The sequence below is a fragment of the Aquila chrysaetos genome, chromosome 9 (assembly GCF_900496995.4).
Source record: "Aquila chrysaetos chrysaetos chromosome 9, bAquChr1.4, whole genome shotgun sequence".
Lineage (NCBI taxonomy): Eukaryota > Metazoa > Chordata > Aves > Accipitriformes > Accipitridae > Aquila > Aquila chrysaetos.
In genome coordinates this window covers 35,764,095-35,789,954 of record NC_044012.1, presented here as the reverse complement: position 1 = coordinate 35,789,954, position 25,860 = coordinate 35,764,095, and the positions used below count along the sequence as shown (strand labels likewise).

General features: G+C 45.7%; 1 protein-coding gene and 1 long non-coding RNA gene across 3 annotated transcripts; both read right to left on the bottom strand.

Moving 5' to 3' along the window:
* Positions 1 to 3,605: 3,605 nt before the first annotated feature.
* On the bottom strand, positions 3,606 to 12,166 carry LOC115346005. 2 transcript variants are annotated; one of them, XR_005933276.1, is made up of 4 exons: positions 11,914 to 12,166; positions 9,759 to 9,950; positions 5,251 to 8,969; positions 3,606 to 4,302 (listed from the first exon to the last, which is right to left on the bottom strand). It is a non-coding gene; the product is annotated as an uncharacterized LOC115346005 (long non-coding RNA). The 2 variants fall into 2 exon arrangements; XR_003924989.2 differs by having other exon boundaries at positions 5,251 to 7,492.
* Positions 12,167 to 15,286: 3,120 nt separating this feature from the next.
* Positions 15,287 to 25,751, bottom strand: NOC4L (nucleolar complex associated 4 homolog). The gene is made up of 15 exons (XM_030024385.2): positions 25,615 to 25,751; positions 25,333 to 25,468; positions 25,109 to 25,215; positions 24,698 to 24,805; positions 24,006 to 24,155; positions 23,290 to 23,389; positions 22,969 to 23,003; positions 22,814 to 22,864; positions 22,163 to 22,274; positions 21,471 to 21,531; positions 20,803 to 20,913; positions 19,324 to 19,487; positions 18,477 to 18,559; positions 17,463 to 17,576; positions 15,287 to 17,145 (listed from the first exon to the last, which is right to left on the bottom strand). The coding sequence occupies exons 1-15, from the start codon at positions 25,708 to 25,710 to the stop codon at positions 17,029 to 17,031; spliced, it is 1,545 nt and encodes a 514-aa protein (XP_029880245.1). The 5' UTR covers positions 25,711 to 25,751; the 3' UTR covers positions 15,287 to 17,028.
* Between the last annotated feature and the right edge of the window lie 109 nt (positions 25,752 to 25,860).

Genomic DNA, 25,860 nt, shown 5'->3' with positions numbered 1-25,860 from the left:
CTTTTAGGAGCAGCCCCAACGCCCATCAGGTCCATCCCAGAGGATCAGGGTCAGCGCTCTCCAGTGGTGCAGAGCAGGGGGGAAAAAAACCTCTGCTCTATTAACGTCACTCAAGGAATTCAAAGCTCTGCATCTGACGTGTCTACAGAGCCCTTTCTCGTGGCACATATTCCCACTCCTGCGTGGGTGGAGGAAAACCCCTTTGTGAGCCAGCACTGCAGTCTGATCTTCCTTCCCTCCCATCCCTGCTCAAAGCCTGCAAAAAGCTCACGCTGTCTTTTTGGCAACGCTCAGGTTTCCACGCTGTGCCTCAAGAAACACACAGCAGATGGTCCCCGCTGTCCCCTCATTGTATAGCTGTTATATGGCACAGCCACAGGAGGGGAAAGGGATTGGGCTTAGCACGATGGACACGCTGCCAGCCGCGCTCTCAGATGGGAAAGCCCCACTCCCATGTGTGGATGGGATGTGCTGTGGCACTCCGTCATTGCAGGGGCTTCATCTTGTAGAGCAAAACTCCAGCAACAAGTGGGCTGCCATGGACCCAGGCTGAGGGGGGTCCCTGGCTGGATCACGTTGCTAAATAATTTCTAATTTTCCTTAAAAACCTGCTCCAGTAACCTTCCTCCCCTGCCTACCTTCAAAGCTGCTCCATGAGATGCTCGTTGGCAAGGAGAGCACGAGGCTCTGATATTATTTCGGCAATGTTTCAGGGCTTCACAATAGTTTTACAATACCTTGCAGCAAAGTGGGGATTCTTGCAGCAGGTGGGATTCTAGACTAACCAATACATTAAGCAGAGTCAAGTGCCAGATCACTGATCTGAACTGAAAGAAAAGTTGTAACTCAAAAGAATACAAAGGTACCATCAGTTCTGTAAAGCAAGAAGATCTGCGACTTGTTCTGCAAGCAGTCCGGTTCCCAGATTTGCAAGCCCTTCCCGTGAGCTCGGCATGATAAAAGGAGGCGGCATTTCTCTTCCTGCACCTGATGCTGTGCCCGAGGAGGAACCGCAGCCCTGATTGCTGCTGCGGGTTATCACAACTGCAGCTCTTCCTTAGCATAAGGCTGAACACAGGCAGCCTGAGCTGAGCGCAGAGCTCGGGCAGCTCTCCCCAACCCAGTTCCCAACGCTGTGTTCGCCTTCCCTGGCCCAAATCTGCTCTTCGTGAACCAAAAATGTATGATGTTACTTGAGAAGTGCTGGGTGCGAGCAGCAACCCAAGATCCCTGCAGCTGGCCGGTTGCACCATTTGGAAGGCAGCTCCACAGCTTCCTCCCTCAGGAAGCAGCATTTGCCATCGGACACGCAGCAGACTTCTCCGGCAATTAGCAAACGGGCCTGAGATGATTCACAGCTCTCAAGTGCCGTCAGAGCGATGACAAGGCCTCAACCAACAGCCAAGGGTCACCTCACTGTTGCTGGCAGCTGGGAACTGGTGGCCGGGAGGTTGATTGGGCCATTAGGCAGCTTGCCATTAAGGGACGAGCGACCAGCTGCCTGGCTGTAAAAACCTGTGATACGCAGCTCCACGCGTGGGAGATGAGGCAAAGGGGAGGCCAGCAGCCTCGGCGTTCGGCACCGGCACTCCTGGCCACTCACAAAGTGCACTGTGACCCCCCCACTTCTCTCTCCTTTACAGCTACAATCTTAAATCAGGACTTGCAGGGGTACCGTGCTGAATCAAGAAAACCAAAGAGCTCCTAGCAGGGGAGAAGAGATCTGTCCTTCCCGTTTTCTTAACAGCCCCTGTGCTGAGTCAATACCCATCACCTATTATTGCACAAGTTTTTTTGTTTTTTTTTTTTTTTTACTGTTTGGAGATTATAAAAGCTAAACAAAAGACATGCAACAAGTTATAAATTCAAAGGAGATCTTTTTAAGTGCTAAACCGCAGCTGAACTGTAGTTATGGTTATTATACAGAAACAGACATAAAGCTATAATGTGGATCAACACATTTTATCATAGTCATTCAACAAAATACTGAGTCCATGCAGCTTAGCTATTACCTTTCTACAACTCTGAAAGATTTACCATAGTTTCAGCTTAATCTAGAATTTTATTATGTAGTTATTTTAATCTCACTGCTTGGAGTCCTATTATCAAAGTAAGATCATGTTTAGATATAGCAATGATGAATAGTGTTAGAAACAGCTAAACCAGAAACAGAATCCAGCTCTGTTTTGCTATACGCAGTAGAAAACCATCAAGAGAGCCTTTGTGATGCATTATAGAGTGATAAAGGGGTCGTTCCTACTGGGTGGCTGGGATGAGTGTTTAATTGGATGCTCCGCTCACCTCATTATTTATCTGTGTGAGCATCTCTCACCCATCATCAGACTGAAAGCCAGAGGAGACCACGAGGCTATTTTCTCTGAGCCCATAGCTGAATATTCGGCACTAGCCTGATTTTTACATTCGCTTACGCACGTTTTGCTGAGGTAAAGTACTTGTTCAGGCAGAAGGACAAACCCGCACCAGAAGATCCCTCTCCCCTCATTTATTCCGTAACACCGAAGTAAGGCTGGGACTCTTCGACTGCAGCCAGTGATGCTTGCCAATAGTCACGAGAACATGAATTCCACACAGGCTAGGAGATTGCCAGTGTGGGAGACTAACCCTAGCCCGTGCTCAGAGCTGACCATGTAGGCAGGGTCCCAGCATGCCAAAACCAGCCCTGTCCCCAGGGGCGGGCAGTTCTGGGGACAGAAGAGCTGGTCCGACACCCCCCCCCCACCAGCGGCAGAGCCTCTCCTGCAGGTTTCCTGCACGATCGCACCGAGTGCTTGGTCTTGCCGTAAGGTTTTTGGAGATGGAATTGCTGCTTAGGTTGAAGGGCGCTCTGAGAGCAAGCCTGGTACTTGGGGCTGCAGTTTTTGCCCTGTTGGTATTTTGTTCAGATGTCCTCTGGTGAGTGCTTTGCCACCCCAGCTCCTCAGTAAGGAATTCAGGGGAGCATTAAAGACATCCAAGTGCTCTAAAGCACAAATTTACATCTCATCTGCCAAGACATTTAAAGCATATCTTTAAATGCTATCCTGAATCAGAATACTTTCTTAAATTAGGACTGAAGAACTTTAGGACGTGCTTTAAAAACGTAAGGATGAAATACCACACGTGGCTACTTTGGGAAGAACCAGGAGAAGGCTGCGCACGCAGCAGAGAGCGACGCAGCATCAGCAAGCAAAGCCTTCACTGACACGAGCTCAGCCATTGCAACCGGTGACACACGTGTCACCGGGACCAAAGGAGGGTCGGAGTCCACCTTCTCACAGCCTGTAAGTCCAACGCTGGGAGGAAAAACGGGCACCGTTCATTCCAAGCGCGATCATCTCCTTCCCCTACCCCGCAACCAACACCTGCTGAGACCCCCTGTGAGAGAAGCCCAGCAAGAGCAAGGGAGGACAGATTCGCCTCCCTGCAATCACCTCGCACCGAAACGCAGCCTGGCACTTTGCGATTTCTATTTCTCCCTCCTCTCTTTTCAGCATCCGCAGTCCCGCAAAGCCGTCCCAACCCACGGCACACCGGGATCACGGCGGGGCAGTTTCTTAGGCAGGTCCGCGCCAGGTCCCGTTAAGCCCCGGGTCTCTCTGGTTTGCTGGGGGATTTACTCTCCTCCCTGGTTACAGGCCGGCGGTGATGCTCCAGCCCGGCTGGGCACACGTATTCCCAGGGGAAGCCGGAGGAAGCGGAGGCTTCGGTGGAATCTCGTAGCAAACGGGCTCCGCGCTGCCTTCGCTACGCAGCCGGCAAGTGCCATCCGTGCCGGAGCCGCCTGGCCCGGTCTGCACCGTCCTCTAGTGGCCACCAGCGCCCATTCGGTGGCCCGGCTCTGGCCCCCTCCAGGGCAGGGGGAGCAGGGAAAGCCCCCGGGCAGCTCTGGGTCACATCTGCCCGCAGGACCCTGACCGCAGCCCCGTTCCACGCAGCCCTCGCTTTCTCCGTCGCACTGTGCCCTCGCCGCGGCGGGGTCCCCTCTTTTCCTCCCTCTTCCCCCATTGAGTTGAGCCTGGGACTGGCATCGTCGCAGTAACGACTACTGCAGCTAGCGTGCTAATCTTCAGCAAGGCTCTGCTTTTCCCCATCACCCCAAAAGCAGAGATGGGGAGAGCAATTGCCGCTGTTTCTTCCACCCTTTCCAAGGCTGGGCTCTGTCCCAGCAGGCAGCCAGCCCCGCGGAGCGGGAACGGGGTGCTCAGGTCTCGGGGGGACCTGGATGGGAAAGGCCGCTGTGATGGCAACGCAGGTCCTGGGCCAGTCCTGAGCGTGCTGCTCCGGTCTTTGCGACCTGCTAACCTGACAACAGGTTAAAAATTGAAAATTACTGAAATTACTTCCCACGACAGCTCTCTTGCCCCTCCCCGCTCCATTCTGGCTTCAGTGTGGCTCTAGGACAAACAACCCAGCAGGGTCATCCTTCACCAGCAAGTTTCCAAAGAGCCAGTTCCCCCATCTTCACACATCAGACATCTTCTGAGAACAAATGACCTCACCGGTCTCCGCATCGAAATGGTGGGACACTAAACTGATCTTACAAACAGACTCTGCTTTTCTTTCTGGTGCCTGTCTTTTAGTTTCAAACCAGAGGTTTTTAATCTGTTTTTTTCCATGATAGCACACGTTGCCAGCTGCTAAAAGCAGAGGCTTTTCCACAGTCTTGTAACAAGGAGATAAGGGACCAGCAGTGGATGAAACTCCCAAAGAGCAATCGCCTGCTGCCCAGCTCTGGACAGAACACCCAGGGCAGCATTTCCCTCCAAACAAGACGATGAGCATGCGGGAGGGCAGCTGGGACAAACCCCCCCCCAGCTGCTCCCCAGGGCCTGGGTGCTGCAGAGGACCACACAGGATGGCTTCCAGCTTCGCTGGCCTGTGGGACGCAGCCTGGCAGGCTCCACATCAGCAACTCGCACTACCAGGACCAAAGCCCCAGGCAAAAGTTGCCAGTGGCAGCAATGCCCCCCATGAGGAAGACGGGGGGGGGCTTCAGCCTTCCACTCTTGGGCACCAAGAACAGGGAGGATTTTTGCCTGGAAAACAATCTCTGCTGCCGAGTATGAAATGAAGAGAAAGTTTGAAGTAAATCAGGCACTGCGGTGGGACTTCACTTAACTGCCTGCATCCCTCCCCCTGACCTCCCCCTGTAAGTCTACCTGTGTGACACAGCAGCAAATTTCACCTACAGCTTCTCTCAAGACTCACTCAACTCCAGGAGCCATTGCCCAAGTTGCAGGAGGACCTTACCTGGGCAGAGCAGCACACCCAGCAGAGATCCGTCTCTTCACCAGCAGATGAGATCGAAGGCCTTCCACTTGGGAACTGCAGTTCTTGGTCATCAAGCCTCTGTTTCTAAGACCACAGCACGTGGTATCTCCCATCTCCAGGTGAGGTAACTAAAATTTAAATCCTCACTCTCCCAATCTGCAGGAAACTGATGTAGGCAAAAGGGATCTGATGATTCATTCTGTATCTTGGAGCCCAACACTCTTTCCCCAAGAGCAGCACAGGAACGCACTTTGCCACCCACCTAAATATTTGATAAAAGTTAAATACAGTGACCTGCGATTGATGCTTCTCCTCACATAAGCACTCCAGCCACAATCTGGATAATGCGCACCTTTATTAAAGCTTCAATTATCTCTAGCGCAAGCGGAGCTACGTTAGCGGGACTGCAGTCTGCTCATTTTGATAAGGTTTGCTCCATTCGTTTAGCAACAAAATGGGGATATCAGCAGGCCATGCAGGTTTTAACTCTGTTAGGATGGAGTTGACACTCACCCCCTCTGTGCATGCACCATCAACCAGAGCATCCTGGGGTTTATTTCTCAAGAAGAGGAAGGTTGGCACTACACCCATGAGGAACTAGCGGTCATCGCTGGCAGATATCCTCCAGCTATAAAACATCGGGTAAGTTCCCGGGATCCCAGCAGCGTGCTTGTGTCTGACCGATAGCGCTCCGGGTACAGAAGGAAAGTGGCCAGAGAGCTCAGGCTTGCTGCTGAGTGGGTGATGTTCCCAAACAGCTCGAGTTTTGCTCCACTCGTGTGCATGTAGGATGGTGGCTTAAAAAACTACAGGAAAGCAAGACTGTTGTCCCAAAAGTGGGTTTCGGTACCCGGTGTGCGGTGAGCCAATCTCACACACGGAGACCAGATATTGTTTATTACAAAGTTGTGCAAGTTTGGGTGCTCGGTGCTTTCCCACTAACTAGCACACCTCGGTATTCTCCAGAGTTCCTTTTATATACATTATTTTCACTCGCTAGGTTCCCACAGACTTCCCTCTAATACTGATTGGTTAGTAATTTGCATATGGTTACACAATCTCTGTTCTCATTACGCATGCTCTATGAGTAAGGGTCTCCGCCTGGGCCGGGGTCTCCTGCCCAGTGGGTGTGAGTTTTAGTATTATAATGAGGGTAGTTCGCTTAAGGACGCAGTTTAGCTAACTATCCAAAATGAAGTACAAACATGATAATTAAAAGTACATATAGTTGACATATTTTCCAGGATGTTTCTCCTTCAAGGATAGCCAACTCCTGATTAGTAGTTCTCTAATTCATCGCTTCTGACAACCTCAAGGACGGTCATCCTGACCCTAGACATTGTGTACATATTTGGTTTTGTTAGTATGTGCAACATCTAACTTCACTAAATTCTTCGTAGATTTTTAACCCTCTGCTTGCTTAGATAACAATTCCCCCCTTTGAGATTTATACAAAGAAACTTGTACTTCCTATTTAAGTCTCATAGAATCTTTTCATATACTACTTTTCTTACAGTTGAACAACATTTAAAGTACATTTTAACACAACATATATGCATATAAAGGCAAGCAGTATAATTATTATTATAGCTATTAACCTTTTAATCCAAAAGCTCAGGTCAGGAAACCAGGAAGTTAACCATTTCCATGCTTCTTCAAATCCCCAGGATGTGTCATCTTTTTGAATTTCATGTAATATCTTAGTCTGTTTCCAAATTTCATCTAGATCAGTGGAAATTCTTCTGAATCAAACAATCAAGTCGTTCAATTCCTATATCTCTCTAGGGTCAATATTAGTATTAATCCACAAATTTTGCCATGACACATTTGCGGGAATAGGTAGATCATGGTACACTGAGCTTGTAAGCCTATGGTACAAAATTGAAACAGAATGATTCCCACAATTTGATACATATTTTAACAAATACCGAATAAACGGACCAGGTACAATTCATGAGGCTTTGGAGATCCTCAGTTTCAGTGGCTGTATCTGTTCAGAAGTCTACTTTTCTCCCAGAGCCGTTTTTACTCAAGTGTAGTGAATCCAGGAATCTATTCCCTTTAATTTGACGGCAGTATTTGTTACCAACACCACAATATACGGTCCTTGCCACTCCTCCTTTAATGGTTCATCTCTCCATGTCCAGAGATACACTTGATCCCCAGGTTGGAAGAAGTGTACTGGCGTGTTAATGGCACTGGAGTTCTTGTTCGTTTATACCTGTATAGGGGGGAAAGAGTCTTTGCCATTGACAAAAGATATTCAGAGAGCATCTGATCTCCTGTTACATGCATCTGCCCATGGTCTCCTGTTAGGTTTACGGAATATGGTTTCCCATACAATATTTCAAAGGGACTTACTTTCTCTTTAGTTCTAGGTGTAATTCAGATTCGCATTAAGGCTATAGGCAGCATATCTACCCATTTAGAATAAGTTTCTTGGCACAATTTTGCAATTTGTCTTTTTAGGGTCTGATTCATTCTTTCTACTTTTCCACTGGATTGTGGCCTCCATGGGGTATGTAATTCCCATTTTATTTGTAAGAATTTAGAAACTTCTTTCACTACTTCAGCAATAAAATGGGGGCTTTTATCTGAGGAGATTTCTTCTGGGATTCCAAACCTAAGAATTATTTCCCTCAATAATATCTTTATTACTTCTCTAGCCTTGTTGGTGCAACACAGGAAGGCTTCGGGCCACCCTGAAAAGGTATCCACTAATACCAAAAGGTACTTATATCCTCTACTTTTTGGTAACTCAGAAAAATCAATTTGCCAGTATTTGCCAGGGAGATACCCTCACTTTACCTCTCCAGGTGAAGGCTTCTTTTCTATTTTTGGATTATTCTTGCAACAAACTTGGCATTGTTTAACAAGTCCTTCAGCATACTGTTGCACTCTGGGTCCTATTGTATATCTTTTAATGCTGAAAACCAGTGTGTCAGCTCCCATATGTGTACTTTTATGAGTCCTTTCCAATAATTCTCTCATAACTGGAGCATTAACTATGCATTGTCCATTCGGGGTAACCCACCATCCATCCTTAGTTTTTTCACAATCTAAAAGTTTGGCTAACTCATTTCCTTTTTCATTACGTTTTGGAACTTCCAATTTTGTCATTGTTTCCGGCACCAGCGTGCCCATTACTTGATTAAAGGATACTCTTTTCGCAGTTTCATCAGCTTTTCAACTATCCCTAATTATGTCTGTATATCCAAATTGATGAGCTTTGCAATGTATTACAGCAACTTCTTTCGGCATAGTGACTGCTGTTAATAACTTTAAGATTTCTGCCCCATGCTTCACAGGAGTTCCTTGGGATGATAAAAGTCCCTGTTCTTTCCATATGGCTCCATGAGCCTGCACAACTCCAAAAGCATATTTAGAATCGGTATAAATATTCACTCGTTTCCCTTGTGATAACTCTAAGGCTCCGGTAAGAGCAATCAATTCAGCTTTTTGTGCAGAAGTGTGTATAAGAAGAGGCCGAGACTCAATTTCTTCATTCAGAGTCACTACTGCATATCCAGCCTTTTGTTCTCCTTTTGAAACAAAACTACTACCATCCATAAATAAGATCCAGTCTGGATTTTCCAGAGGGGTGTCCTTCAAATCTGGTTGACGGGAATACACTTGTTCAAGAGATTGAATGCAATCATGTACCAAATTCTCATCACCGGTAATAGGCAACAATGTGGCTGCGTTCAAGGAGGAAGATGTTTTCATGATTATATCATCTTGTTCCAATAATACAGCTTGGCACTGTATCATCCTGCTTGGGGATAACCAATGCTGTCCTCTCTGCTCTAATATCCCAACTACTGCATGCGGAACAAATACAGTAATTAATTGTTCCACAGTCAATTTCCAAGCTTCTTGAATCAACAATACAGCTGCAGGTACAGCCCAGAGACAGGCTTGCCACCCCTTACTTACTTCGTCTAGTTGTTCAGAAAAATATGCCACTGGTCTTTTCCACTCCCCCAACATTTGGGTCAAAACTCCCAAGACTATGTGTAATCTCTTGTGTACGTGTAATGCAAAAGGGTTTAGTAAAGTCTGGTAATCCTAAATCAGAAGCTTTCATCAGGGCCTTTGACACTCCAAAGTCCATTCTAGGACTTCTCCTGGTCCTTTTATGGCTGCATATAGAGGCTTGGCCATTAACCCAGAATTGGGTACCCACAGTCTACACCATCCTGCCATTCCTAAGAATCCTCTTAGTTTTCTTTTGGACTGAGGTAGGGCAATTTGACATACCGCTTCTTTACATTCAGTCCCCAGTTTTCTCTCTCCTTGTGATATTTCAAATCCAAGATAGATAACAACCCTCTGTGCCACTTGTGCCTTTTTCTGAGATACTCGATATCTAGCTAATCCCCAAAAGTTCAACAAACTTATGGTCGCCTCCCTGCACTGCTGTTCAATTTCTGTTCCCAGAAGTATATTATCTACATATTGTAAAAGAGTAACAGAAGGCTTCTTACCTTGCCAGTGTTCTAATTCTTTGGCCAGTACGTTACCAAACAAAGTAGGACTGTTCTTGAATCCTTGTGGTAGTACTGTCCAGCAGAGTTGCACTTTTTGTCCTGTGGATGGACTCTCCTATTCAAAAGCAAATAACTTCTGACTCTCAGCTTCCAGCAGAATGCAAAAGGCGGCATCCTTTAAATCCAACACTGTAAAAGAAATGTTATTCTCAGGAATAGCAGATAACAAAGTGTAGGGATTTGGTACCACCGGGTGGACATCAAGCACAATTTGATTTATTGCCCTTAGGTCTTGCATTAATTGGTATTCCTGGGACCAGGGCTTCTTACTGGTAATATTGGAGTGTTAAATTCAGCAGCTTCAGGTACCTGACCCCCCTTCACAGGTAGTTGTGTCCCTTTTTTCCAATTTTGGACATGCATTTTCCCAATGTCCTTCTTTTCTACAATAAGCACACTGATTTGGTCCAATCTGGTTATCCATAATTCGGGGACCACAACTTCTGCCTCTTCCTTGGGTCATGTTTCCTCTAAAGCTTCCTCCTCTTCCTTGCCCTTGACCCCAACACAAAGCACCCACTATAGCAACAGCTAGTAAAGCAGCCTGTAGCTTCCCATGTTTTTGTTTTTCTTTTTGCCTCTCTTGCTTTTTTACCTCTTCCCTATTATTATATGCTATCTCTATTAATTGAGAAATGGACATTCCCTCAGCACCATCAACCTTCTGTAACTTCTTTCAGATGTCAGGGGCTGATTGCCTGATAAACAGCATATTAAACATCATCTTGCTACTTTCTTCCTCTGGATTTAAATCAGTCCATTTCCTAGCTATTTCACACAATCATTCATAGAATGCTGTGGGTTTCTCATCTATCCCTTGTTGTATCCCATACAATTTAGAAATACTGTTTTGCCTAGGGACCCCATGGTGTACCCCATAAAGAATCAATTGTTGATATTGTTTAACCATTATCCTTCCTGTAGCAGTACTGAGATCCCAACCGGGGTCCGTTTTTGGCATGAATCTAGTAGGATCGTCCTTCACGTTTTGCCTTTCATTTTCTTCCTTAGATTTCTCTAATACTAACCTTTTCTCTTCTGGAGTAAATAGGGTATTTAACAACATCTGCGTATCTCCCCATGTGGGGTTATGATTCATTATGACACTTTGTCCCAACCTATGATTTTCAGGATCATCCCGATATGACCCTACTGACTCCTTCCAATTTAATAAATCTGATGTAGTAAACGTACAAACATAGGTAACCCTTCTGGTCCTACTGCTTGATGCAAAGGAGCTTGAATAACTGGCTGTTGTTGAAATCAGGTTCTCCCCGATATCAGGCTAAAGGTATCCAATCCCTGGATATAATCCTTCTTCTTTTATTTCAATGCTACTGCTATCACTCTCGCTTTCAAGATCCTGCTCTCTATCATTGGGTTTTGCCACCAACATTTGAGCATCCTCTTCTTCTTCACTTTTCCTAATACAGCCTTTCCCTATATCACATGCAGAACACCACCTTTGCTTTTTCTTTCCGTTATCAGCTAACACATACATGCCATTAGCATCATTATTCATCAAACCACACTTCTTTCGGACTTCATGGTTATTAGGTAAAGAGAAAAGTATATCAACATACGGAACCTCATCCCATTTATCCCTCCTTCTACAAAACAACATTAATTGTAGTATAGTATTATAATTTATGGATCCATTTTCAGGCCACACTTCTTGATCATCTAATTTATACATTGGCCGCCATTGATTACAGTATCGTCTCAGTTTTTCTTTTGTTAGGGGATCCCCTCCAAACTTATCCCAATGTTTTAGGATGCATCCCAAGGGAGAACAAGGGGGTGTCTTGGTAGAGGGGCCAGATCCCATATTGTTTCTTAAGAAACTGTATATGAGGTGCCTCCTTGTGTATCTCAGTCTCCTGCTGCAGTCCTTCTAAGGGAACAACTTCTGCAGAAATATTCAAAATCCAAATGAGTGTAACATTATGCAACAGATACCAAATCAAATACAAAACAAGGGATGTGTCCCATCATTAACCAAATACAAAATATTAAATGACAAATAGCCCCTCTTAGCAGATTCCCTATTCAGCAATATCTCGATTTCAGCATTGCAACTTTGTTTACTTACCGCCCAGCAGGGAGAGGAGCCGTCGGAGTCACCAAAAATCAGTTCGGTGTGTGCTGGAGTCCGAGCGGTCCGCTTCTCCTCACTGATTGCAGCAAGTCGATCCAGGCAAGGATTCTCAGTGATGTCCCCTGTGGGCTGCCAAAACTGTTGTCCCAAAAGTGGGTTTCGGTACCCGGTGTGCGGTGAGCCGATCTCACACACGGAGACCAGATATTGTTTATTACAAAGTTGTGCAAGTTTGGGTGCTCGGTGCTTTCCCACTAACTAGCACACCTCCAGTATTCTCCAGAGTTCCTTTTATATACATTATTTTCACTCGCTAGGTTCCCACAGACTTCCCTCTAATACTGATTGGTTAGTAATTTGCATATGGTTACACAATCTCTGTTCTCATTACGCATGCTCTATGAGTAAGGGTCTCCGCCTGGGCCGGGGTCTCCTGCCCAGTGGGTGTGAGTTTTAGTATTATAATGAGGGTAGTTCGCTTAAGGACGCAGTTTAGCTAACTATCCAAAATGAAGTACAAACATGATAATTAAAAGTACATATAGTTGACATATTTTCCAGGATGTTTCTCCTTCAAGGATAGCCAACTCCTGATTAGTAGTTCTCTAATTCATCGCTTCTGACAACCTCAAGGACGGTCATCCTGACCCTAGACATTGTGTACATATTTGGTTTTGTTAGTATGTGCAACATCTAACTTCACTAAATTCTTCACAGATTTTTAACCCTCTACTCGCTTAGATAACAAGAGGGTTATTTCTGAAGCTGGCCATATGCTAATCCAGCTGCAGGTGACTTCCACCAGCTCTGAAGAGAAGTTTCCCTCTGTTTTTCTCTCTTTTGGCTCTGCCTATGTGCTCCAGTTCTCTCTTTTTAGTGATGCAAGCATGGCCCAGGGACAGGGCTAAGAAACTGCAGAAAAGCAATTCTTTTTATTAACAGACCTAAAATTTCCATCATAAACTACACTAAGATAGACTCTTGGCTTATTAATAGCAGTAAATCTCCAAGTCCAATAGACTTCAGTTAATGAATATTGATTATGATAGTGCTGGAGAAGGCTGGTGTCAGTCGAACTGAGATCCTGTAGCCCTCTTTGCCTGAGCAGGGCTGTAAATTACCCAAGAGCTCATTTGTTTTTCAAAACTAGGTAGTGGAAAACACAGGGGTTACGGCTACACTGCAGCTTTCACTATCTCAAGGCTGGGAAACCACCTTAATACTAATAGCAGGTGCTTAGCAGGGCTAAGCATTTTCTACTGTTTTTTTTTTTTAAGCACTTGGGAGCTTGTGGATCTGGTCCCTTTGGAGCTAAGACAGGATTTATGAACTCACTCAGTGTCCGGCTCCTTTATGCTGAAAGGAGCTTATGTGCAATCCAGAGGGGCAGAGGTAGACTCCCAGGTGGTTAAGATGACAGGCAGAGCATGCACATTGGGCAGTTCCTAATATCTCCTTGAGATACCCGAGTGTATGGTGTGAAAAGTGAGTTATTTTACACACACAAGCCTAATTTCTTGGAGGACGACTGCCAGCCTGCAACCGAGCGGAATTTGTCCCACTGTGCTGGAAGAGGACAGGCACTGACTGCCCCAGAGCAGAGACCCCTCTGCTCGAGGCAAGCCTGCCCCAAGCCTCTGGCTGGCATTTGCACTTTTCCACTTATTTACGGCTGTAAATCTACACTTCCCTCTATCCCCTAATGAATAGCTTAAAAGTAAGAATCTAAGCTGATTAACACAAACACCATAGTGACTCAGACCTTTGACTCACAAGATAAATCCCATCGTGCTCTTGATGAGTGGCTCTATCTTTTACCTTCAGGCTGGGATGACTTTGAATGGCCTTTAAACGAATGAAAGCTCAGGAAAATAAACCAAGGGCAGTCCATTGCAACGCAGAGAGACCTTATCGCTATCCTCTGGTGGGGGAATGCGGCAGTGACGGGTGGGGAGGCTGGGGGACTATGTCAATGTTTTCATAAAACTATCTTTTATGCTCACTGAAATAACCCAACAACAACAAAAAAGCCCAGAACAGCCCTCTCCCCGCTCCCCATATCTGATAAAAATCAAATAATAACAGGAGTGACTTATGCGCTCTCTGCCTGGTACTTCAATCTGGCCTTCCAGTTAATACGCACTATGATTAAAGCGTCTATAATCTGCAGTCTGTGGAGACCTGTAGAGCAGTAGCAGCAGCGGGTGTGCAGCCTGATAAGGGTTGTTCACTCAGTGCAGATGAAACTTTTAATATTTATAACTGTTGATTTTTTTCCCTGATGCTTCCTATTGAGGGGAGGGGGGTGAAAGTTTAAAGATAAAAGCTTGATGAAAGACCAGGTGGAATGTTTTTCCAAGGACAGGCAGGGGCTTAAAGCTGTCTCCACCTAAGAGCTGGTTTAAGAACGCTGCTTAGGCAAGTGCAGCATCAGAGATGGGGGATGAAGTCTCTGGAAGACATTCAAGGCTTGTCTAAAGTGCACCCAGGCTTTAAGCTGTAAGCTCCTTTGAGCTGTCTGGGGTTTGTCTTGTCTGCATCAAGCACAGTGGGGCTGTGCCTGGGACTGCTAGGTATCACCACAAAATAATTAAATCACTCCAGGTCAGCTGCACATACTTGAAGTAAAGTGCTAACAGCACTGAAATGTGCCAGCAGATCTGAAAACATATTGAGTCAGCCTAACCCTCCCTCTCAACATCCGTGGGAGCTGCAACGGTTAGCACACAGGGCACAGGGAATGCACTTGAAAAAATACATTGCATCTTGCTCCAATCAAGTCACCGTTAATTGCAGTACAGTACTTAGGATCCACAGCTGGTGAAAACATTGAAGATTCTGGTGCCTTCGCAGTCTTTCTCCTGGGAAATAGCAACCCCCCCATTTCCAGCAGCATCCAAGTGTATTGATAATATTTTAGTCTGTGGTCATTTGGTCTCGGAGATACAAGGCTTTGCCCACAAGGCAGCAGCAGGCCATATCAGAGGGCAGAAGCTGCTGCTTCCCACTACTGCCCACCAACTCAACCTGTTCCATGAGCAGGGTATCCTTGTTCGGTGCCAGGAGACGCCAGGATGGCAGACAGAGGCACACAGCTTACACAGCCCTTCGGATGCCTTGTTGACAAAGACTCTGCTTACCCTCCATCCACATATTAAGAACTCAACCAAACTCCCTAATTTTCAACCCCATGAGACCTTGACTTGCCCCATGCCCAAATGGTTTAATATTTGTGCATTAAAAAAACAATCCTCACACTCCTGGAGTGTCAATATTATGAAAGATACGAATGACATTGCCCATCAGTAATTTCAGACAGATGTAACTGGGCCAACCTGAGTAAAACAAAAAGATGCAGAGAAAGGTATTCAACATATATATTCATTCATTTCAATATTCAATATATTCATTCATTTCATCTGAAAGATGATACGCTTACATACTTCTTTCAAAGGTAGCTATGTGGTCCTCATTGCTATAGCATCAGAGCACTTCAAAATGTTTACCAAACACATACATACAACACACATATGACATAGGGAGATACATTTTAGAGGTGAAATACAAGGCTTGGGTGAACCTGAACTGAGGTCTCTCAAGCTGTAAGTTATCATCTCAGCCATTCTGCCTTCCTACCACAGATAGCAGAAGTCAAAGAAAAAAGAAAAGCAGGCTGGCCAGGAAGGAGACAGTATTGTTTTTTCACCAGTGAAAAACAAAGAGCAAGACTTCTTTTAAAAGAAGAAAAAAATCTGAATCCTGAAAAACACCCGACCTGAATTCAAAAGCATCAGAGAAAAAAAAGAGAAGAGGTTGGGCTCTATACTCTGAGGACATGTCCACTGTTTGGAAAGCATGAAGAAAAGTGGATGAAGAAAACATAACACTTAGGGTCTCCAAGACAGCTGCAGTTTTCCTTGACTTAAACAGACCTATCTGCCAGAAATTAGATTTCTTGGCCTCTTTGACTGTATTTTTCTCCTCCACAAAATAAGATTTCCAAACATGCAAGCAGACTTAAAATCCAACGAGATAACATTAAGTTGTTGAAAATTATTATGAAAAAAAAAGTCCTGAGTTTATCGGCATTCTTAATAAGCAGATTACCTTAAACTTGAAACCTTGTGGGGAAAAAAAACCGCCAAGCCCTATCAAAATGAATTTCTGCGTGACTTCGGGAACCATATGAAAAATCCAAATTAACAAAACCACCTAGCATCAGTGGACTAGTTAAAACTTCATTAGCACCTGGATACACACTGGCCACAGCTCCTACAACACCTGCAGGCTGCAAACAAAACTACATCAAGCTGCTTATCATTCTGAAGCAAAAATCAAGGATTAGACATACCTCCCACTGCACATCAGTTGGCCTCCCTAGCTACAGCAGTCACCAGGATTATGCTCATTTCCAAAGCTCACAAGCATTTTGAATTAAGTAACCTTACAGCATGAGATGGATGTACATGAGGGATCATCAGCAACACTTCACAGATGGAATTACTGAGCATCATCTATGAGTTGTTTTTGACAAACCAGAGCGTTCAGTGCCTCGAACGTGGGTGTGTTAAGACGAGTACATAAGAAGCTAAACATCCCTCTGAAGACATGAGTTTAAAAGTGTATATAATTAGAGTATCATCAGGTGTTTACAGCTATGTATTGAAGTCACTTGCTACAAACAGGTTGTCAGCTCTACTACAAAAGTAACACATCTGAAAAACAAGAGCAGTAGTCAGAGACCGCAATTCCCCTCAGTCCCACTGAATCGCAGCAAGATGGTCTGTCGATGCAGTCACCGATCACAGCCAGCACCAGCAGCTTTGGAGAAAAGCGCTGGAATCCCAGCAATGAACAAGTCCAGAAAACTTTGCTCTGAGGAAAAATCCCTCCCAAATAGCAGGTGGCAGTATGCAAGTGTGAGAAACAAAGGGAAGTCCATCCATGGGTAGTGGCAAAGGTCACTGAAGAAGGCTGCACCTTTTTCAAGCAGTCCAGCTCTCATCACATGGAGAAACTTCAAAGGCAGAATTGCTGAGCACAACACATGAGCTTTGTGCATGTCCCTAAGATCAGTCAGTTGTGCAGATGTGTTTATAAGAGATCACATCAATCTAAAGTGAAGTGCTCTGCAAAAATATCATTTTTCTTCCCAAACAAACCTCGTACTTGCTCAAACTCCAAGGGAACATCAATAGCCTTTTTCTTTACTTCTTCATCAAAAAGCTACAAAGGAAAAAATAGAAGATATTGGCAAAACTCAGTACAAGCTTTTCACCCTGGCTGATACCACTGCTCACTCTAACCTCTTAAAAGATCCAGCAAATAAACCTTTTACATAAAAGCCAGCCCTGTCACCACAGCTGCCTCATACTCTATTATTTAACAGACATTTTCCTGGTTTTCCCTGGCTGTGGGTAACCAAAAGTCAGCCTAGCTCCCTGCGCAGCAGCAAGGCTGATGAACATAACATGGCTATTGCGTCCAGGAACCAGTCTCCATTCCTCTGGTTCCAATCATTCACAAAGGCATAGCAACACTACCTCATAAGCTGAGAGCTCCAGGAGCCCTGATATGTCATCCTCCATTTCAGACAGCGACTGGTTCAGGATAGCAGCTGCCTTGGCCACATCTGGGTGATAATGGTTTTGTAGAGACTGCAAAAGCAAGACAAATAGGGGATGGTCTAATAAGCACAGGATAACACACATCTATCTGCAATTCCCACACAGGTATCTGCGCCTTTGTTGGTCAGATCTTCAGTGAACATCAAATTCTGGCAGAGGCAAGTTTGCTGTACTGTGCTACTACACAGCTTCAAGAAATCCTGCTTTCAGCCATCTTTCAAACACGTCAAAGGCCCCTCTCACCTGGTTCACATCCAGCTCAAGACAGACGGACTCCTCCACAGGCCACACCTACAATGCATAACCCAATTCTGCTACCTCCCATAGCCCTGATGCCACATCCGAGCTGCTGTTCTCTGGGCTTCCTGCTCCTGCACAACATCCTTGTTGCTGCTTCAGCCCCTTACACAAAACCCCTGTAGCATTTAAATGGAAAGTGATAATCCTGGCATTAAGGTTTTAGAACCATCGGACTAATTTAACCAATTTCAACCTTCACACACCATCTTACAAACGATCCAGGTGAAAGATGAACGTTACAATCTTCTCTAGCATTTTTAAACCCATTTCTACAGGATGACCTAGCTGTACCCGATTAATTTCCATCAGTGCTCGGCAAGTTCCTCTCTCCTCTCCAAAGCAAATAAAAAGCCTCGTACATTTGCAGGTATTTAGTCTGTTTCAGCTGTTAACTGCACACTTTTCAGCTGCACAGTCAGATGTGTGCTCACAAGTCACCTACTAATTAGCATGTACTATTTCTCCAGTGTATGGAATCCTTTGCCTCTTATGCTAGGATAGATCTGATTTGTGAGACATATGTCAGCAGGTTCTTGTAAGCGGGACTCCCTACTGCCAAGATGTGTCAAGGAAGTGGCAAGGGTGGAAGAAACCCATACCAGACCAGATGTTCCTTTTTAGCTGACATACCTGAATCTCCCAGAGAGAGCTCTCCAAAGCCCTGCTTTCAGATGGCTTCTCCTCCTCCATAATATATGGATCTTCTGACATACCTAAGGAAATAGAGATACAGAGCTAATACCTCCTGCGTGATGTACATAACCCCAAAGGGAACACAGAGACCCAGAGCGGTGCTGCAGCCAGAGTTGCTTCTTCCCAAGACATTTAGGGTCCAGGAACAAGCCGACGCATCCCAGCACAACCCAAGAGTCACTGTTGGCAGCACTGCAAAACCATGTTACTTTTTTAAAGAGCACAGGAAGTAGGGCACCAAGAACATCTCGGGGAACTTTGAACGGTCACTACTGATGTTCAACACTGGTCAGTTAAGTCACAGAGAGATGAAGTAAAAACTCAGAAGACCGCTGAGGCCCTAGTGAGGCCACCTACACAAAAACACTACAGACAGAAATTTAGGAAGCTTCTGGTTTCTGCATTTGGTTTCTTTTCTCTTTTCTTTATGGTCCTGAGGTGAACAAGACAAGCTCAGTGTACGGTACAGCTCCCCCAGTCCTTTAGCACTTGGAAGTAGGCTGGGTCAGTGTGGCAGGCTCAAAGCAACCTTCACCCAGAGAATCACAGAGGCAGTGCAGCCAACTGTGAGGCCCAAGGTCAGAAAGGAGCAATGCAGGCAGGTTTTCACAGGCAGAGAACTTGCAAGAACAACCTGCTGGCTTTCCACGAACTCAAGGGACAAGGGGATCCTTCTAAACCTCAGAACCAGGGCTGGGATCTCCCCTCCTCCTTCACAGGAATCCTGCTCTTCATGTTGTCTGAAGGCATAACCCAAAACTCCCCTGGCCACCTTCCCTCTTACCTTCTGGCCCATTAGGTCTGTGTACCAGCACTCTGCATGCAGGATGCCTCCGAAAGAGATTACAGATGAAGGGAATGACCATGAGCAGAGCTTCGGGAGGAGCAGTCAGGGCCAGCCGGGAGAGGCGCTTTATAAATGCTGCCACCAGGTAGGCTGGCAAGTGACTGTTAGAAAGGAGACAGAAGAAACCAGCCTGTAGAAGTGCTAGCAAGTGAGCCAGCAGCCTCACCAACCCAAACAGCATGTCAGGTTAAAGAGCAGTGGGGCTCTTCAGATTTTCTCAGCTATGAAGTAAAGAGAGCTATAAGAATCCTGGTTTCAAGCCATAATATAGGGTCTTGTGTGCTCTCTGGAACAAGCCTGGGGGCATTTCCATTCAATACATGAATAATCTCAAATCAGTCTGTGATTCAATCCAGATGCATGGCACCACTCCAAGCACTTGCCAAGCATAGCTCTTGTACATGGTCATTCACATGGCAGTCTTTATTCAGTCCTTTTATAAACTTCTGAGTGCTTGGCCTGGCAACCTTAATTATATTCTTCTAATGTAATTTTGTGGGTTTAATTAATACACAGGCCATGGTGTTAAATTTACGTAATACTTCCAGGACTAAAGCAAGCACCACAGCTGTTAATGGGAACATAAAGCTGCTGTAATGTAAATGTGCAGGATAGTTCTTTTTTTATGGTAAAAATGCAAATTTCTAACAGCAATCGGCTCATCTAGGCACTTTCTTCAGGTCAGAAAAGCTGGGATGAAAGATGACAATTTTCAGCCACTTGGCCTTCAGCCCCTGGGGCATGCTACACCTGCAAGGCCCAGCAAAGCCACTCTGCAGGACACCTTCTGTCAGATCTTGTTACTCTCTCCAAAGTACACTATGAATACAAGGGGTTTGATATCAAGTGCCTAGTGCTGAACTGTAAAGTGTTACTCTTGGTTTATTTTATAACATATGATGGCAACTATATGACCAGCTGCTTATCTAGTTTCTTCCCTGTGTACAATGAATTGACAGCATCAAGACAGACTGTCAAACACTTTATATTTCAATGTTAAATGTCTGCAAAAGGTCATCAGTTTATTAACAGCTTTATGATCTATAAAAAGCCTGCAAATGTTACTTTTTCCATATTCATAAAGACAGACAGAAAAATCACCGCTTTCAGCCAAAGTGGAATACAGATCAAAATACATCCACAATCACTGGCAGATCAAACTCAGGTAACTGCCTGCATTTTTACTTTCTGAAACTAGATGGTTGTGTGGCAAATCTTCAAAAATAGCACAGGAAAAATTACACAACACTACAATAACTCTCTTGGGTTCAGTTTTCTTGCTAAAAATGCTTCTAATCCAATAGGCACACTGAATACGCTATATCCAGACATGTGACGGACTGTTCAAGAACAGTCTCTGGCTAACAGAAAAGCATGAAGAAAATAGTGAACATACATAATAAAGATGCAACTTACGATGAAGACAAAAACAGATCAGCCAAATGGAAAAAGCGGGCTCGGTACTTCACATGATATATAGAAGGGTCTAAAAGACTGTACAGCTTTTTGTAAAAGTCAGGATATTCCCTGTTAAAAAAAGGAAAAAGACAACGTCCATTTGTGATGTACAATGGGACTACACTGTGTCTAAATGTTTCTGTGCTTTCATTATAGACTACCCCAGACCACTGCTGTGCTCTGTTTAGTTTTCTTAGGCTTCTCTCCACAGCCACCACTTAAAAACAAGTTGTATGGTGAATTTATGGCTCTTGCAGTGCCCAACCATTTTCAGGATGTGAAGCTATGTCCATTGACTGCAAATGGTACAGGATCCAGTGAAAGGCACACCAAAGACTATGGCTTCACTGTGTAATCAGATCAATTAAGTCTATTATCAAAAAAGTCTACTTTCAAGTGCTGAGCAACCACAGTCTGGGGAAGAGGATATTTAGGCTCAGCTGAAAAAAGATCAGACTATCAAAAGAGCTCAGCATCCAAACAGCTGAGCCTCTTGTGCAGAGTTCGGCTTTCTCATGGGGGAATTTTAAAGCCTGAAGATGTGTAGAATCCATTTCAGTTCCTTTCTATAAAGATATAAATGCAAAACCCCATGTCCCTTTAAACAAGATGCTCTTTTCACTTACAGATTATGCTGATGAATCAGAATAAATAATCCATTTAAGGCTAGAAGACTGATTGCTCCACCTGTAAGAAAGGCAGGTATCGACACCATAAGAAAATAAGTATCAGCTTCAACTTGTTTCTATTATAAAACCTTCCTACAAGAAACACAAAACTAAGAGTACCTGCAATTAGAGCCAGCACAACAGCTGTAAGGTAAAAATTTCATCTAAAACCATCCAGCGGCTCGTAAGCTACTTACAAAGATTAAACTGTAGTTTAGAAGAACAGGCTCTAAAGGACTGAGAGACACAAACATACTGATCTGATCCCCCAAGAAAGCCACACTGTGTAGGCAAAGGTCTCCTCAGAGAAGACACTTCTGTAGGAATCCGTGCATCCTGTGTCCAGATGCAGGCCAGGTATCAGCATTGCTGGCTGAAGTCTAGAAGAAGTCACTCCAGTATTCTACTCTTCCCAAAGACTTAAATATAATCTTCCTTACATACAAGGAGCATCAACACTGACAAACACAGTTAAAAACATCTCATTTTCAGGGACAACAAAGTTCACGTTAGTTCCTTAGCTTCAACCCAGCCAAAAGTACATCTGTTTCATCATGCAGGCCGAGGTGTTGCATCCAGCAGCCCTTCCAAGTCCACGTGTACCATGCTGCAGAGCCTCAGAAAGAACAAAAAGACCTGTTTTCACTCACCTATGCCATAGGCCACTGTCAAGAAGTCTATCATGAGAGTGGGCTCATTCATATAAGGCAGGATGGAGTCATGTAGAATGACAAGAACTTTTTTGTAAAGGCCAGTGGGTAGCTGTAAAGGACAAAACAATACAGTGAAACAATCATTGCAGGGAGAACTCGGAGAGCAACAGCAGCCCATGGCTCAAAAAGGCAACACACAAGCAAAACGGAATGTGCCAGGACAATACAGAACGGCTTGCAGCAACAGTTCCCAAATGGGAGAGTTCACAAGTGACACCTGACAAGTTCATTCAAAGAAGCTGGTGCTCACAACTAAAAGTGTCATCACAGCTCAGAAGAGAAAGTCACCAGCAAGAAGGCTTTGGAACCTTCAACTTGTGAACAGAGGTTGTTATGCTGCAGATCATTCCTAACAGGCAGAATTGTTTAAGGTGGGAAAAAAAGGCTGAGAGTAAGGAGAAGCAGCAGACTGTACATGAGGTCTTGTTTCTCGGCAGAACAATCCAGCAGAAATGGTGACTGGGCAGTTCTCATCTGACACTGAAAGCATAGTGGGCTCCTACCAGGAGCTCCATGCAAGGACAGCCACAGCCTCTAACGATTAGTAGTTAGAAAGCAATGCAGATCAGTGGCAGAAGTAACACTCACCTTGTGCTTCAAAAAACTGAGCCACATTCTTTCAAACGCCTGCTTGTGTGCCTTAAAACAGAATTGCAAGCAGTGAGTTGAACACACTGATGTAGATAAAGCTCTATTTTAAAGTAGATAAAATTTCAACTCTGAAGCACCAAATGAACAGTTACCTGAAGCTTTGACACTTTCAATTCCTCCCAGTTATCTAAGAAGAAAGGGAAAACAGATGTTGAACTTGAAATGGATGTTTGAAAAATTAAGACAACCCTTTTTTACTTAGTTCTTTGATACCTTAAGAATTTGGGCTGAAGTCTTGTCTTGACACAAGGCCATGACAGACCCCACTGCAGACTGAGGAATGTGGATTTTGTAATACTGTTTAGAATCACTGTGATCAGAGAAGCAGACATTTTTCAGACAGTATGAGTCTTTACACAATAAAAATCTTATTTTCCTTTTCATACACAGTTCATCATGTGGAGCTTACTAACCTTGCTTCACCATAAATTTGACCATGTCACACTCTTTGTTCGGCATGTTAATGGGCGAAATGAGGGAAAATACGTTCTGCTGGTAAAATGGCAGCGGCCTCTGAGAAAAAAGCATATAATCAAACATGAAGCAAGTTCCACAGCAGATGGTACGATGCTGGACTTCAATATTGCCCTATTTCCCAAGTACTGAATATATTTAGGAAAGAAAAAGAAAAATGCTGATGGCTGGTGTATATACTGGTATATTCTCTATTGCTGCCTCGTCCTGAAGTGTTTGCCTTGTTTGCCTAACACAAAACTTATCCCTGAACTAATTCTGGTCTAACAAAACTGGTGGATCCCAGTAAAGAAAACAGACTCTTCTTCTGCACCAGAGAGAGAACAGAATTAAAAGTTCTGTGTGTGCCACCCAAGCTGCAGAGATTTGGGTAAAAGAGAAGTTAGAGCCTAGACAGGTTTTGCAAGAACAACAGTATGTGCGTCTTGAACTACTTCCAATTTCAGACTGAAGACAGTCTTAGCATAATTAGCATACACTGTGAGCAAGAAAAAAAAAAAAATTAAAAAAAAAATCAATGCCTTCAAGTGAGCACACTCATTTCTCTTGCTTCCAAAGTCTTTCCATATACCACTAGTCCCTCCCTGCTTCATGGGAAAGATACACGTTTCAGAGCAGTTTATCCAGACCCACCTCAGCAGTAACAATTTGTTACCTCTTTTGTCTTCTGCATAACTTGTCCAATGTTCTCAGTGACCGCCTTTATGACAAAGTACCGAACGTCATCATACTCCATATATTCTTGAAAGCGAGAGATCAGGAGTGACGCATCCTCATTTAAGGGAAGCAAGCCATCAACAACTACCTAACAAAAGGTTTGTAAAGGAAAGCAACAAGTCAGTGTCTTACAGTACTGGAGCAGACAGCGAGCTGTGATGGCTCCTGTCTTTCTGAAAGGCAGCTAGCATGGCTGTGTGCTGCTTGCCACAAAACAACATTCACAAGCCATTTTGACAAGCCCTCCTGACCTACAAGATGGGCCCCTTCTATTAAAAACAATGTCATTTAGAAATGACACAGTGGCTGAACCAGGGGCAGTACCTTCCCTCTCATCTCCTAATCCTTGCAAGCAAGGCCAGGGACTCCAAAAAACCACCCCAGAACTGGTACCACATAAACACTCAGGAATCCAGCTCAAACCAGTACAAGGCAGCTGCTCCCACACCTGCAAGCGGCGCCTCAGCAGGGACAGAAGCACTAGGTCTCGGTGCTCGCTATAGACCACCACCATCCCTTTGCGCTGAAAACCTCCTAGCTTGAAATTTTAGTACAGGAGAAGGTGAGCGCATGAGGTCGTGTGCGCCATCGGGTAAGCGACAGGAGGAACTTTTCAGTTCTGCAACCTACCTTAAGAAGTTCACAAGGAAAAGTTAAACTCCCCTTCCACTCTACTTTGATCAATGGATATCGTGCCTCCAACTCAACAAACTTCATGAGGGTGCAGAGTGACGATTCCTTTTAAAAAAAAAAAAAAAAAAAAAAAAACCAACAGAAAAACCCCCACCTCAACAAGGGCACCGGGGGTGAGACCCAAAGGAGGCAACTTCTAAGGGAGGAAGAACGAACTAAGATGTTCTTCGCTGAGAAAGCTGCGTGCCCGCTTACCAGCAGACTGGTGAGCTGAGGTGAGCCAGAGCAGCAGCAATGTCTTAGAGCACGGCCTGCCCACCCACACTGAAATATTAGAGCGATAATTGCTTCTGCATCGCAAGGGACCCCCCCGTGAACTGGTGTCTCAGCAGCAGGCTCAGGACCTACCTTGACCTGGAAGGCACCGTGTCCCATCAGCTCCGCCAAGCAACCCACGCAGTCGTTGTAGCGGTGCCTCATCCATATCTTGTATTTGTCCTCAGCGCTGTAGTTACCTGCAGGGTGAACCAGGGACAAGTCTCGAAAGCTCAGACCGGCCGGGACGAGCCCCAGGGAGAGGCGACCCAGGCTCAGGGCCCTGCCTCTCCCCGGACACCGCCGCAGGGACTCACCGGCGAGAGAGGCCTCCTCGGCGGGCAGCTGGCCCACGAACAGCTCCCTCCGCTCCAGCAGCGCCCCGAAGAGCCGGCTGCAGGTCCGGGCGGCGCAGAGGACGTCCTCCTCCTCCTCCTCCTCCTCCTCCCGGCCCTGGGGAAGAGCGCGTCTCTGAGGAGAGGGGGGAGGCAGGGCGGCCCGGCGCGGCCCCGCTCCCGGGGCTCGCTGCGAGCCGCGGCCCTCAGCCCCCAGCGCCGCCCCACCGGCCGCCCGGCCCCGGCCCCCCTGCCGCCCCACACCGCCAGCAGCTCCAGGATCTCGAAGACGCGGTTGGCGTTGCTGCGGCTCCCCAGAACGGCTTCCAGGCTGGAGGCGAGCGCGGCGGCCCGCGCCATGCTGCCGGCCGGCGGAAGGAAGGGCGGGCGGGCGGGCGGGAGGAGGCGGCGGCCGCTCCGCCCGCGGGCGGGGCCGGGGCTCGGAGCTCGGGGCCGGGGCTCGGAGCTCGGGGCCCGCAGCCCGGCCGCCCGCCAAGCGGATCTGTGGGG